The sequence below is a fragment of the Scomber scombrus genome, chromosome 18 (assembly GCF_963691925.1).
Source record: "Scomber scombrus chromosome 18, fScoSco1.1, whole genome shotgun sequence".
Lineage (NCBI taxonomy): Eukaryota > Metazoa > Chordata > Actinopteri > Scombriformes > Scombridae > Scomber > Scomber scombrus.
The window spans coordinates 13,038,765-13,052,877 of NC_084987.1; the positions used below are offsets into that span (position 1 = coordinate 13,038,765).

Consider the following 14,113-nt stretch of genomic DNA (forward strand, 5'->3'; position numbering starts at 1 on the left):
TTTAGAGAAGTGCATGAGAAAAAAGTAAAAATGTTTTTAAAAAATGCAATGTTTTTCCTGGATCTGAACTTGAATTTGAAATAGCACCAAAATGTAATCATAAGTTCTTTGGCTGAACATTAAAATAAATTTAATAGAAATGTGTTGACAAATTTTCCAAATGTTCTACTAACAGAAAAACAAACAAGCCTGAAAACATAACTTCCATGGTGTAGATAATGATAAGAAAATTAGGAAAACAATGAAATAGTGCATAACCATCAACATCTGGTAATGAGTGTGATTGAATAAATAGTTTTGATAAGACTGCTTCAGACCAAAGATACATGACGAGACAAGTTGAAACTTGCAACTATTTGCAATGCGCTGGTCTGCAAAAGCTGCCAATTTACACCAATGCGACTAGACGAGACAGTGTATTGTCTCCATAGCAACGAATCTCTGTACATCCGTTTTAACTGCCAGCTTTTCAGGCTTTCTTTTTGGAGCTGGATATAATTTGTAGGATCTTAAAATATGAATGAGGATAGTGATAGTGAGTTACTTGCAACAGTTGCATTTCTAGTATTGATGAAATGGTGAAAATAGAAAAAAAGAGGAGAGGGTTGAGGCTCTCCTTACCTCCTTCCAAAACTGTGCCATTTCAATCAGCTGACTTTATTTGCTGACTTGACCAGATGACTTCACTATGAACTGATTGGATGTTAAAAGACGTAAAGCGCCTTATGTTCTAAAACCAACTACCTGCGACTTGACAAGCAGAGTCGCAGGCAAGGCTATCAGCCAGCTTGAGTTGAGCTGAGATGGACCAGTTTACACCACGTGATTCTTTGGTATGAACTGGGCTTTACTCTGCTTGGGTTTTGCTCATGTATATATCATTGTGTTTCTACATAGTACTACTATACTATAAAATTGTGACTTGATTCTTGAGTTGTAATGTTACCAATCTCTTACCCTTTTCTTTAACAGGAAGAATAGCAGCAGTAAAAATGACCATACTGCCAAAAATAAACAGTTTTTTCATTGACCCCAGTCCAATGTAGATCACACTGGTTTAACACCCAAGACTCTTATCATTAATAAATTCTACTGGGAACATAAAAACCAAGAATCAGGTTATCAACATTACAGAAACCCAAAGACACTGGAGGTCAAGCTGCCCAAAATGTCAGAGTCTACCACCTCACAAACTGTCTTCAATACATAACAAAATGGCTTTAAATGAACAAAAAATCACAACACCCACAGATGGATAGTGAACAATTTGAATGCCGGGAACTGCCAATATCAGATCTATCACCATTTCTTATGCAGTCAAAGTTAAAAACACAATTGCTTCAAAAACCTATTTATAGTAGTGACTATAACAGCTTGGCGGAAACTTAACCAGATGACCGGGCACCCCCTGACCGCAAATAAATCCACCCTAATATGGAACAATCCAGACTTTTAAATTAAATATAAACCAATAATGTTTAGCACATGGAACAACTATTTATTAAACATGGAGGATTTATTTGATGACGGCTCACTGATACCACACAATTGCTCAAAAAGAGGTATGATATCAGTGATAACAGCTTCCTGCAATAATCACAGTCGAAATACTGACTTGAGGGTAAAATCAACTGATCAAACAACACTCTTAAATCAACAACTAACCTTTCACACAAAAAAAACCCTCTCAAAAATCTACAAGATTCTGTTAAAAACTATTGCTATTAATTATTGGAAACAAATCTGCAATAACACTTGTTCAATATCCTCAAACGATAAAATACAGCTCATTTAGTATTAAATCCTGAACAGACTATACTACACCCGACAGAAAAGGTTCAGATTTAGATTCACAGACTTTAACATTTGCACACACTGCACTCTAAACACCACACAGACGACTACTATCATGCCACCTGGCTCTGATCACCCATTCAGACACTCTGGACAACTGTTACTCAGAAATTATCCTCCATCCTGGGTTGCAGCATTCCAGTTTCCCCATCCATATATTATGGGCTACTGACAAATACAAAATAAATCATCACATATTTTGATGTAACAGGGAGCTGACTAAGCATAAGTACTTTGACCATGTCTGTGAAAAACAAACTGACAATCACACACCAGCCAACATTGCACATAAACTGTCATTTTCAAATTTATCCAATTAGGAAAGAGTTTCCACAGCTCGGTTTCTGGAGTGTGAAGGCCAAGTGAGAGAGAAAAATATGTTTTCAACTTAAATGCTCACAGTAATATCCATGCTTATGCAGACTGTTAAGAGAGAGTCAGTCATGCATACAAACTGCTTTTCTATTGGAGCATGAGCCATTAGCTGAGTGACATGTTAAGCAAACCTATAAATAAAATCATCACATAACACCAGTGGTATGGTCCTTTGGATTAAGATAACATTGGCAGAGGGAATCAGTAAATGTGGTACTAAAAAGTCTTGTATTGACTTTGAGATGCAGCGAGATGACTTAAAGTTCACATATTATACCATTCTGGCATGCCTCTATATCCCTCTGTTTCTGTCCTGTTCTGGATGGGCTGTTTCAGTGCCTATGCAAATGAGCTGCTATCCCCACGCCCCACTATAGAACTGGTTGTGGTTTTCTGGCCGTGATACAATGCAAAATTATATTCGAGAGAGACTGAGGGTTGTTGACAGTATTCATATTCATACTGGAACTGCAATTGAGCTGCAGTAGCATCATTAACACTAGTTTTACAGTAACATGAAGTGTATATGGACCAGAATGGATATATTAGCCTCAGCTTGACTTTACACACAATGCCACAGCAGAACAACTACTGTATGCTAATTAAAGTTGCACAGCGTGGCTAAGGAATTCCTACATTCATGGCATGTCTATCAAGTACATTTACATAACGTTACAGCACAACACACAGAAAGCGCCGCAGATCACAGAGCAAAACGGGCTACGTGTAACAACAAAGCTAGCTGAGCTAGTGCTGCAGTTCAATGCTCCACAAAAAGTAACATGAACAAATGGTTACCATCATCCAACCTATTACTGTCATCATTTAGTTGACCTCAAATGAGGCTTAACTCTCACAGTTTCTCTTGACTGGTCCTCTACAACATTAGTTCAACATTGTTAGCCATATTAATTGCACAACATGCTAATACCAAATTCAACTGGCTAAATATGCAGTAAAACAGCATAAAACAAGGCAAAACTTACAGCTTCCAAGTTTGAGGTTGAGTTATGGACAGCTGGTATCTATCTATGACACAAATATAAGTTAGTCCTTGTGGAGGCATTTCCATTAAAAATATAGTGCATTCAACATGTCTTCACTTTCTCAGATGATGGGAGGACATAAAGACTGTTGTGTTGGTTCTTACAGCAAATAACAGAACTTTGATTCATTTCAAATGTACATTCAGTTGGTTTCAGTGGGTGGGGAATGTCATCCTGCGAGGGGGTAGATGTTCAACAGAGCCAAGGGAGTCAAATTTAAACATTATTTATGCACAAACATTTACTGAAAAATGGAGTAGGAGAAAAAGAGAGTATTGTTTTTACCCATAGCTTGAGGTCTGACACACTGCGGACACATTATGTTGAAAAGACATGAAAAAGTGCATTTTCCCCAATATGTGACCTTTTATAGAAGAGAAAGGAACAGTCCAACCTGAAATTATTGAAAACAATGTGAAAGACGTGAAAGTGAAATATGGCATTTGTGTTTGCTTCATGTATTAATTTGAGGAATGTTACAGCCTCCTCATCAGTCCACACTGATCTGACGTTTTTGTCTGCCACCATTTTTCTGCTCTTCAGTAGAGCAGAAGCTTGAGGGATTTTTAAGTCACATGCTTCATGTACATCATGATTTATCCACTGTTTCCTTTGCACTTTGTCACATTAAAAAAATAAATAAATACACTGACTTTTCAATGTCAGCCAAGTGTAAAAATGTGTTTTTTTTCATTTATATTTATTTTTTCAATTCATATTTTTCATTCATTTTTCATTCATTCATTTTAAGTCACGTTTTTTTTTGGTGCACAAATTGGAATAAGTGCAAACACAGAGGGAGAATGTGTGGTGGCTATATGTGATTGTGGGTGCAAGAAGGGAAAAAAAGGTAAAATGCAAAAAGGGACAGATGTAGTAAAATACCAACTAAAAGAAATGTAATGTAAAATGTTTTATAACACCTGGTAAAATGGATTAGGCCCACTGAGCTTTTGAAACATTTATTTTCATGTTTGGAACACTTTAAGTAAACCCCACTGAATCAACTGAGTGGAAAAATTAAAAAAGGGGGAAAAAAACGGGAAAAAACTGTGGGCTCCTGACAGGCCTGAGGCCAACTGGCTGTGATCCAAATGACTTCTTATATTATGCCAAAAACAATCGCAGCCTCCTATCTCTGTCCACACATATAGACACACATGCATGCACACGCACAATTGCCTCCATACACCTGTCTAATCCACTTCTGTTTGATACGCCTTTCCAAGCCTATCTTCAGTTGTCCATCTTTCCTTCTGTGAGCAGTTGCTAGCTTTTCCTTTTGTGGGATTTAAGCTGCACCCCCACCTCTCCTCTCTTCCATACTCCTGCCTCTTTCATTCACCCCCCCCCCCCCCTCTCTCTCTTGTGCCAGCCTGCATCCCTTCCTTTCAATTAGTCAAACCTGAAGAGATCCACCACAGTACTGCCCCTCCTCCGCCAAACATTTCTCATCTCTTCTTCTCTTCTCCTCCCTTTCTGTGTCTTGATGGTTCTGTCACTTTTTCTCAATTAGCGGACCTGACAGGCAGCTCAGCCTGCTCCTCCTCTCCTCTTGGTCTTCCTCTGCCATGCACTCTCTCTCTGTCCCTCCATCTCTCTATCACTGAAATGTTGCAGCAATTTTCCTGGAGTCAATATACAATTAGGGATTTATGTTATTTTTCCTTCTAGCAAAGTGAAGAAACTTAGTCGTTCATCAGCAATTGTATGGGCTGGAGTCTTCAGATCAAGTATAAGAGGAGCTGATAGGAAGGGAGAGAGGATGGCTCTTTGCTGGCGAGAATCAAAACACTGTTGTCTGCCTCTAATTCAGCAGGCTTAATTCTCCTCTGCCTCTAGGTGCTGTTCTATATCCAGCCCCCTTCTTTGTCCTCCCTGTCGGCTTGCTTCTCTCAACCCACCGTGCTGTGAGAAATATCTTCAGAACTTCTGGAAATCCCTCCCTGGGATGCAGCTCTGTTTGTTCTGCTTCTTGCCCCTGCTCTGCCCATGGAAAGCAGGGCATGCGCTGTGAACTCCCCTCCGTCATTCACTTGCCGTTGCTGACATGTTTATGTGTGTGAGTGTGTGGAAGGAGAGAAAGAGAGCGGGGCTGCTGTGCAGTCAGCAGACTGCACTAAGACCCTGCTCACGTCGCCTGCAGCAGCAGCAGAAGCAGCAGCTCCCCTTGTCCTGCCCAGATTAATGGCTGAATGGGCTCTGCCGTGCCCAGCAGTCCCCCTCTTGCCGCCCCAGTGGAGGGCATGCTGAAACTGAGCGGGTTGGCATTATCGGGCACAGCCAGACCACGCTGTGAAAAGGGATTACGCCGTCAATCGTCACGCTCACAAACAACATGCTGCCGCAGAAAAAAAGCCCCTCTCCCAGCTTGGATAAAGACTGCCAAACAGCTCTCTGCATTTCTCCCTCCCAAAATCTGAGAAAAAACGTCTTGCTTAAACAAAAGATCCCCCCTCCTCCCACCATAGATGAATTGGCATAAATGTGTGTGCTTATTAATCATGACAGCAAAGACAGAGGCAGAGACAAAAGGGAAGAGAGGAAAATGAGTAAGAGAGGTAGAAAAATAGGTGAAAAGAGAAAAAGTGAGGGTATGTAATTATCACCCCATTGCCCTCCTCAGAAAGCAGCACCTCCTGTGTTATTGCAGGGCTGTTTGCCCTCTCTGTGCATTTCATTAATTAAGATGGGAGGATACGGAGGCCGTTCTGAGACGAGGTCATTAAGCCCACCACAACACTCCTCCTTCCCAAGAGCCGGCTCACAGCACCGGTCCCATTGTTCTAGCAGCAGAAAGTGAGACATTCAACACTCTGAGCTGCTGTAAAAAACATGGCGCTGCATAAACACACACACATACACACACAGCCAAATGAACTGCATCTGTGCTTTCCGGGATCAGGTCGCACGCTTGCCAACACAAATACGTCTGTCTTTCATTTAGCTTGTACAGCCATGTCCTTCACTCCTCCTATGAGTTGTGTTTGGAAGTGAGGCTCGAGGGTGAGACAGGTGCAAAAGCAGGGAAAAGGAGACGTGAACCACCTGGACTTATCTAGATGACTCAGAGGTCACTGTGATACTTGCATGTGGTGCTGGTGGAAAGTAGACACACTTTACATGGATTAAAAAAGAAGCATAAACACAAAATTACACTCTTCTCTTTGTCTTTATGTTCCTTCTTCTCTTTCCTTCCCTCCCTGAAATTGATTCACTCATGGTGATAGTGCAGAGAGTTACATTTTCTTGTCCTTACTTATTTCTGTACCTTGCACATCATAAGCACCACATCACATCATTAAATCTTTCTTGCAATGGTGTGAAACATTTCAATAATTATAGAGTAGCAAGATGGGTCAAGTTATTTCACATGGATTTGTTTAGATGTTATATTTACCTAATTGCAGTGGAAATCGGTTGTCATAGTGATGCTCTTTCTTTGTCCTAATATTGCCATGGGCTTTCATCTCTATCCATGTCTGTCTCCTCCACCTTCAAAGTCCTTTGTGTTTGTGAATGTCCCATTGCAAAATGAGTTTTGTGTTTGGTTTTGGTATAATGTCCTCCAGATGGGTTTGATGTAATAAGCACAGGTGTACTGGCTTACAGGCCCAACATCCAATTGACCTTTTACCCCCGAAGTAGGTCAATAAAGGTCAGCCGCCCAGCTCTCTCATCATTGTAAACAGATGCTTCAAATCTGTCCTTATCAATCCATTCAGATGGAGAAAGGTGCCACTGCCAGTTTTGAGAGAGAGATAAAGAGAGAGCCATATGTTTCACAATCACATTTCATACATTATAGCAATCCCCAAGACTGAGTGTGTCTTGCATTGTTTGCATTCTAAACTCAGGCAGGAAAGGCAAACATGACAGGCACAGCTAGTGCTTATTTGCGTATGAACACCACCAGCTGCATTGGACCTGAAGGATTATGCTGGGTTAGTCTGGATAAGTGCATCTTGGTGGTTATTGCCCTGTCTCAATTATCTCCATCCCTCTCTGTGCTTTCCATCTCAGCTGCTCCAGGGTATCCTCGATTCTCAGGGAGTCTGGCCCACACTTTCCTACCCATGAGCCACTTGGATCACCATGCCAACAGTGGAGTCCTCTATGGGCAACACCGTTTCTATGACACCCAAAAAGGTGAGGCACAAAATGATTAAAATTTAATCAGACAGAAATAAGACATTTAAATCCAATTTATACAATATAGTATGGTGTAATTTGATTTGGGATATTGATATAAGGATGCCTAGGGACACTATCATGAGAGCTGAATAATCTAATTCATTTTGTCATTGTCATTGCCTTTTCCTTACTTGAGTAATGCATTTTTCTTTACTGGCCTGCCTTCCTTCCTCTCTTAGAGAACTTCTATCTTCGAGGCCTCCCGTCCCAGCCACCTCTCATCTCGGCCAATCACAGTCTGCCACCAATGTCCAGGGCAGGTTCAGGACACTCTCAGGGGTCCTGCAGCAGAGATAGAGATCCAGGGGTAGTGGCAGGTCTACATAAGGGTCTTAAAGAGGGATCTGTGGAAAGAGGAGTAGTACCTGTCAAGGACAAAGAGAGGTCCAGTAGCAAACAGGAGGCAAAGGAGAGACAGCAGCAGCAACAGCACCACAGTCACCAGCCACCCCAGCCCACACACCACCACCATTCCCACTCCCATCAGCAGCACCCACACTATCCACAGCATCCACTGCCCCTGGAGGAAGTCAACAGTCGGGCACTGGAGAGGCATAAGGCATCACTCACAATGGAGTACAGCAAGGAACACCCTCAGAGTATGAGCAAGCCCCTCAGTGCCTGCTTGCACAATGGCAAGATGCAAAATGGAGATGCAGGAACTGCAGCAGGGGCTAAGGCCTCCATGTCCAGTTGTGGAGGGGAGGGCACAGCACTTGGGGCTATGGGAGGTGGGGGGAGCAGTCAGGGCAGACATATGGTGTCCAGTGGCAGTAGTCGCTGCACCAAAGAGGGTGTAAGTGGGGAGATGAGGATAAGTGAACAACCCTCAGACTGTCTCGAAAGGGGTCAGGCACCACTCCACCACTCTCTGTCCTACTCTGTACCCCCACCTTTACATATGGGTTCTGCTGCTGGAGGGACACATCCCCACCCACATCCTCATGCTCATGCTCATCCCCATACACATCCTCACCCAGGGGGCTTTCACTGCCTTCAGCTCCACCCTAGCCACCCACACCATCCACATCATTCCCATCATACACACCACCACCCAGACTTTTTCTGTCCGCCCCCTCCTGCACCTCTAGCCAATCCTGCCTCACACGAGAGGGGGCCAGCCAATGCGGGGCGAGAACCTAAAGTCACAGGGCCTACATTTGTGCCATCTGTGGCAGACCTGGGGGACAAATCCAGTGGGCCATTCCAGCTTGGTAACCCTGATTGCCAGGGTGTGGGCGGTGGAGGGGGAGGCAGCAATACAAAGGAAAAAGTAATAGAAAAGAACGGAGGCGGTGGACACCATAGTAATTGGCACAGAAAGCAGCAACAACAGCAACAGCAGCACCCATACAGAAAGACAGAAAAGGCTCCAGAATGGCTGCAGTCCCACCACCAACACATTCAGCCCTCACAGCTTCCTCAACCTCCTCAACAACAGCCTCCACATCCCCAACAGCAGCACCAGGTTGTACGATCACGCAGTGCTGAGTGTATTAACAGTGGTGTGGACATGGATGTGTTCAGACCCTCACTATCCCAGGGGCCCAAGACTGGACACTCTGTCCCTCATTCTGTCAACACTTCTCCTTACAGAGACTGTTCCCATCCAGGACCCCCACCTAACTCCTCTCCACTTGGAAGTAAAAGCATGGGTCAACATAGTGGGGCTGGAGCCGCTCATGGCCCTGGTCCTGGAGGTATCTGCTCCTTACAGAGAGATGGCCAAAAGGTAGCCAGAATTCGCCACCAGCAGCATGGCAGACCTGGCCCAGATGCTGCTTCTCCAGCTGAGCTGAACCAGGCGACTAGTCAGGAGATGAAAAGAAAGATGGACATGTCCACTTATGGTTACAGTAACAACAGTGGGCAGCAGCACCACCACCAGCAGCCCCCGGTGCCACCCTGGGCCATGAGGCCACCTCACCACATGTCACAACCAGAGGAGGAACAGAGGAAGTCCTACATGGAGTTAGGGGCCAGTGGTGGGCAACATTCCCAACAGCAGCAACAACAGGGAATTAACCTGCCTCCTCCTCAGCCTCCCCCTGCACCTCCCCTCAGTCAGCAACAGCAGCAGCCTCAGCAGCAACCTGAGCCCCAGGGCCCAACTCAGGGGGAGAGCAGTGCCATGAAAAGCTTACTTAAGTACAGCAACCAGCAACAGCCACTGCTCCTCTCCCAGAAAAGTCCTTTCGGGGGGCTGGGAAGCCTCAAATCAGGTCCTGCTGGGGGGAGCTGTGCCCTACAGGGTAACAAACAGACTCTACCTTCCAGGAAGGGCCCAGCCAATGACAACGAGCGCCCTGATTATAATGGGCGAGGCCGGGATATTGGGGAAGCTGGTCATGGGGAAAGTGAGGTACGACAGCCACCAGTGGGAATTGCAGTGGCGGTGGCCAGGCAAAGGGAGCCAACTTGTCGTTCAGCAGACAGTCATCCCAACAGCCGACAGGGAAGGGTACATCCCTCTGTGAAAGGTAAGCAGTCTAGGTCATTGCCTCATAAACAGAGGTGCTGAGAACAGAGACAGTTTTTCTCTTACAGTACTTGTGACCCATTGATGACCTAGCTGTGAAAAAAAGAGAAACAAGAAGAAAAACAAAGGTCTAGGCTGAAAAAGTCTGAAAATAATAGTGTTACTGAGCATTTTTTTATATGAACCTGAATACTTGGTGGATGCATTAAGAGTTGTGTAAGGCATGTAATTCTCCCTTTAACTGTTTTTTAGCACTTAATACTAAAATAGGTTTAAATATAATTTGCTCCACAGTAGTACAAAACCATGCCTATCCACTCTGATGTCTTTGTCTTATTTAGCTTTATTGTTGCCCATAAGCAAAAATCTGCAAATTTCACAGAAATTAACACATGAATTCCAAGAAGTAATTTCAGTAAGAATAGCAATTTACATTACATCAATGTTATTGAGCTTGGCTCCAAACCCATATTATTTCTTTGTTTGGTTTTAAACAAACACAACACACACACCACAATTTTGCTTTTCATTAAATGTAGCAGCCTTTACCAAAAGTATTTCTGTAGCACTACTATTTTAAAACATGGTAACAGTACACAATCAGAAACATGTGTCATTGCTTGTACTTGTTTGTACTCACTGCCCAAAAATCCATGGTGTCATTGTGAAAACATTGGACAGAACAGATGAGATGCACCTTTTGATTGGGTTAATCAAAATATAAGTAACGCATCATTAAATTGCCTCATTTTAATAGTAGGCTGGTTTCATTTTTGGGGATGAAATTGAAATATTATGAAAGAAATAGGCCATCACATAGTAAAATATATGAGTATAGTAAAGATGGTTTTCATTGGAGCAAACTAATGAGCAGTGAGTAGTCTCTTGTGAGTCATGGTAGGGTTTCGAGAAATGACAAGAGACTTGGTAATATGTCCTTACAAGGAGACACAATGCTGAAAGCAAATGGTTAAGCTAATGTTTGTCTTACAGGACCACCACGCTCCATGTATCCTTCAGATCCTTCCACCGAAGAGGAAAGGAAAAGGATGAGTGGGGAACAGATAAGTCTGACTTGTTTGGACAGAGAGAGAGAAGCATATATCAGGTAAGTAACTGTAAAGCTATTGTTTTAATACCCACAATTCAAATCTGTATTGTTAGAAACCTTTAGCTGATTTATATTTCCTTTATATTTGTCTTTTGCTGATGCAGGGATAACAAGGAAAGGGTGGAGTTTGCAAGGATCCACCCCTCCAACAGCTGTCATGGGGACCTCACCTCTCATCTCATGGTCCCAGGCGGGACTTCCCTCCAGTCTGGCCAATTAGGAGATCCTGCTGCACATTCTGCTCACCATCATTGGATGCCAAGAACTGGAAGCCCATCCCTCTGGATGACAGGACACTCTTATGGTAAGAATATATTGATAGTTTTGGAAATTAAAATTCTAAAATTATACTATGGTCAAAATATACTATAATCTTTCTAGTTGTTTGACATTATTGAGGTCAGTTATGATATTTTTTCACTGCGATCATGTAAAAGAGTCCTGCTTTTCCAATTTATGGAATAGATAAAAAAAAGTTAGAATATTTTTATGCTCTTCTGATTTGAATGTCACATATGGTTTTATAAAATATTGTTCAGCAGCAAATGCTGAGTTTCCTTTAATGGCCACAGAACTCAGTGTCTCATCTCAAATTTGTAAAAAAGTCAGTAGCCAGGATTTTACATTATGCTGAAGAGAACACATAATTTAAACCTACGATCTTTTTATTAGTTCCCATTCAGGTTTAGAATTGATTGCATGATTTAGTCTTTATGGTTAGTAATAGTTGAAGTATATTTGTAGCTGTGTTTTACATTGAATATAATGGGTACATCATTTAAACTGACACCCTTTCTGTAAAGCAGGTATAGGCCATACAGCTCTGCACCAGAATCTGCCGCCGGGTTTTTCTGCAGCCATGTCAGGCCCTCTACAGCCAGTCCTGCCTCTGCCTCAGGACCCCTCTGCTCAACTGGTGGTCCTGCCCACTGACTCTCCTGCCCATCCTGCAACCCATCACCTGGGTACGTCATAACCTTGCTTTCTCCTCTAAGCCAAGTGTATTTATGAGACACTTTAAACAAATGTGTCTACCAGTACACACAAACTTTGCACGTATGGCCTCACACATCATGATAAATGTATTTGCCTTTATAATCTGTCACACAAACATAAATCCCCATACATATGAAGTGTACACAATGTGGACTACAGTGTATTCTGGGTTTTCACCTCCCACTGACTAACGATTAACAAAATGTTATGTCAGTGTTTATGTAATCTGGGGAAAACATTTTTAAAAATTGTTTGTAATCATAGTGATCCAGTTAAGGCTGCTGACGAACTTCCTTATTCATATTCACAGCCATGCACAGCCATGCACACCAACCCCCCCACACACACTCCACAATTCAAACATTTCCTTCACAGCACCTGTTCGGCCTGGCAAGAATAGTGCTCTCAATGGGTCAGGGTACTCTTCCAAAGCTATATATATTAATATATATGTGCCTCCACATTCACATGCATACATAGTGTACCACACCAGAGGAACAGGACATGTGAGAGTGAGGGAAATATCACTTATTCAGTGAACAGGCTGTGAAATTTAATTAGTTCACATTTTTTGATAGTACTTTTCCTTCTGTGCTCCATGGGAGTTAAAGCTGAGAAGAGAAGTACATCCACAAAAGCTTTCCCACAGGAAACATTTATGTATCCCAGTTACGTCTCTCAACAAGGATTTTTGGTGTGTCTAGGAAAAAGGGGGTGGAAGGGAAAGTCAATTCAGATGTATTTGTTAATGGAAGTGTATTGTACACACAGTGAAAACACCAGTTTTTCAGTTCCTGTAGTGTGGGCCCACTACTTCCCAAGTGGGACCTCTGTCATAGCACATCACCCACATCAAGTTGCACTGGTCCATAAAGCCACATAATGAGAAATGTTGTCCACCCACAGACATTGGAACTAAGCTTCCTGCTGGGCCATTTCACAGACCCCCTTTCTGTGGTTTGGCTGGGCAGGTGGGACTTTTTGGCAGAAAGACCACACTGAACGCTCCAGTGAGACATGCACGCATTTTCAGTCCAGTGTTTTGACCTTTTAATCAACTTACAACCATCATCATCTGTTTGCATTTCATCATTGTCATGACTTTTTCCAGCATTCCAGCAAACTCTCAAGGCAGTTCTTAAGAGACAGCTTTCTGTTTAGAGCGGGGGAGAGTGTGGGATTGCTTCTGCCTGGAGAGATGTTGTTGTGTAAAGTCAAAAAAATGTTTGGAAGAGATTTGTCTATGTCAATGCTATAAAATGGGAATACAATGGTTTTTAAATGATCCATTATGGTTTCACTGTTTTTAAATGGGTGTGTGGGAGGTAGATAATGAGATATATGGATAACACAATGTTGTATTCTAGTGTTGCCTATAGTGTTGATATGTTTGAATCCAAAGGAAAAGGTTGCTAAAGTGTGTATGTGCATGCATGTCTTTTTGTTCTAAGGTAGCTCCCTCCATCACATTCCTCCTCCTCTTCTTTCTCATTAGATGTTATGGAACAGCCAGGGCTTTGGCCCCCTGTGTATGGTGCCCGGGGCCCACCCTCCCACATGCAACATCCTGCTGTGTACTCCCGATCCCAGTTTCTACGGCAACAGGAGCTGTATGCTCTCCAGCAGCATCAACAGCTCCAGCATCAGCATCAACATCAGCACCAGAGCCACCAGTCACAGCAAACACAACCACAGTCCCAATCGCAGCAGCAGCAGCAGCAGCAGCAGCATAGAGCTGGACATGGCATGGACACGCAACATCAAACCACTCACAATGCACAGGTGATTATTAAGTCTAGATATGCAGGTAACATTAAAATGTAAGTGTGAGGAGAGTTTGATGAACACAGACTTATGTAGACTGACATCCATTCGCAAATACAAAAGAGAACAAGTCTCAAGCTGAGTGAGTCATGAGTCAGCTTGAAACATCACATGGCTATTAATCATATTTACTCTACATTGTAATTAATTGGTTATAACATTACTAACATAAGAATCAACATGCTTGTGGTTTGAAAGCATTGTTGGGCCCTTCAGTAAATATAGTTATTAAAA

General features: G+C 42.8%; 1 protein-coding gene across 1 annotated transcript in view; it reads left to right on the plus strand.

Moving 5' to 3' along the window:
* The window catches only part of LOC133999606 (BAH and coiled-coil domain-containing protein 1), a 61,294-nt gene that overhangs the window by 29,279 nt on the left and 17,902 nt on the right, over window positions 1–14,113 (plus strand). The window contains exons 3-8 of the mRNA XM_062438848.1: window positions 7,299–7,424; window positions 7,649–9,949; window positions 10,942–11,056; window positions 11,164–11,363; window positions 11,863–12,024; window positions 13,551–13,837. Coding sequence (XP_062294832.1) covers window positions 7,299–7,424; window positions 7,649–9,949; window positions 10,942–11,056; window positions 11,164–11,363; window positions 11,863–12,024; window positions 13,551–13,837 — 3,191 coding nt within the window. The remainder of the gene's footprint in view (window positions 1–7,298; window positions 7,425–7,648; window positions 9,950–10,941; window positions 11,057–11,163; window positions 11,364–11,862; window positions 12,025–13,550; window positions 13,838–14,113) is intronic.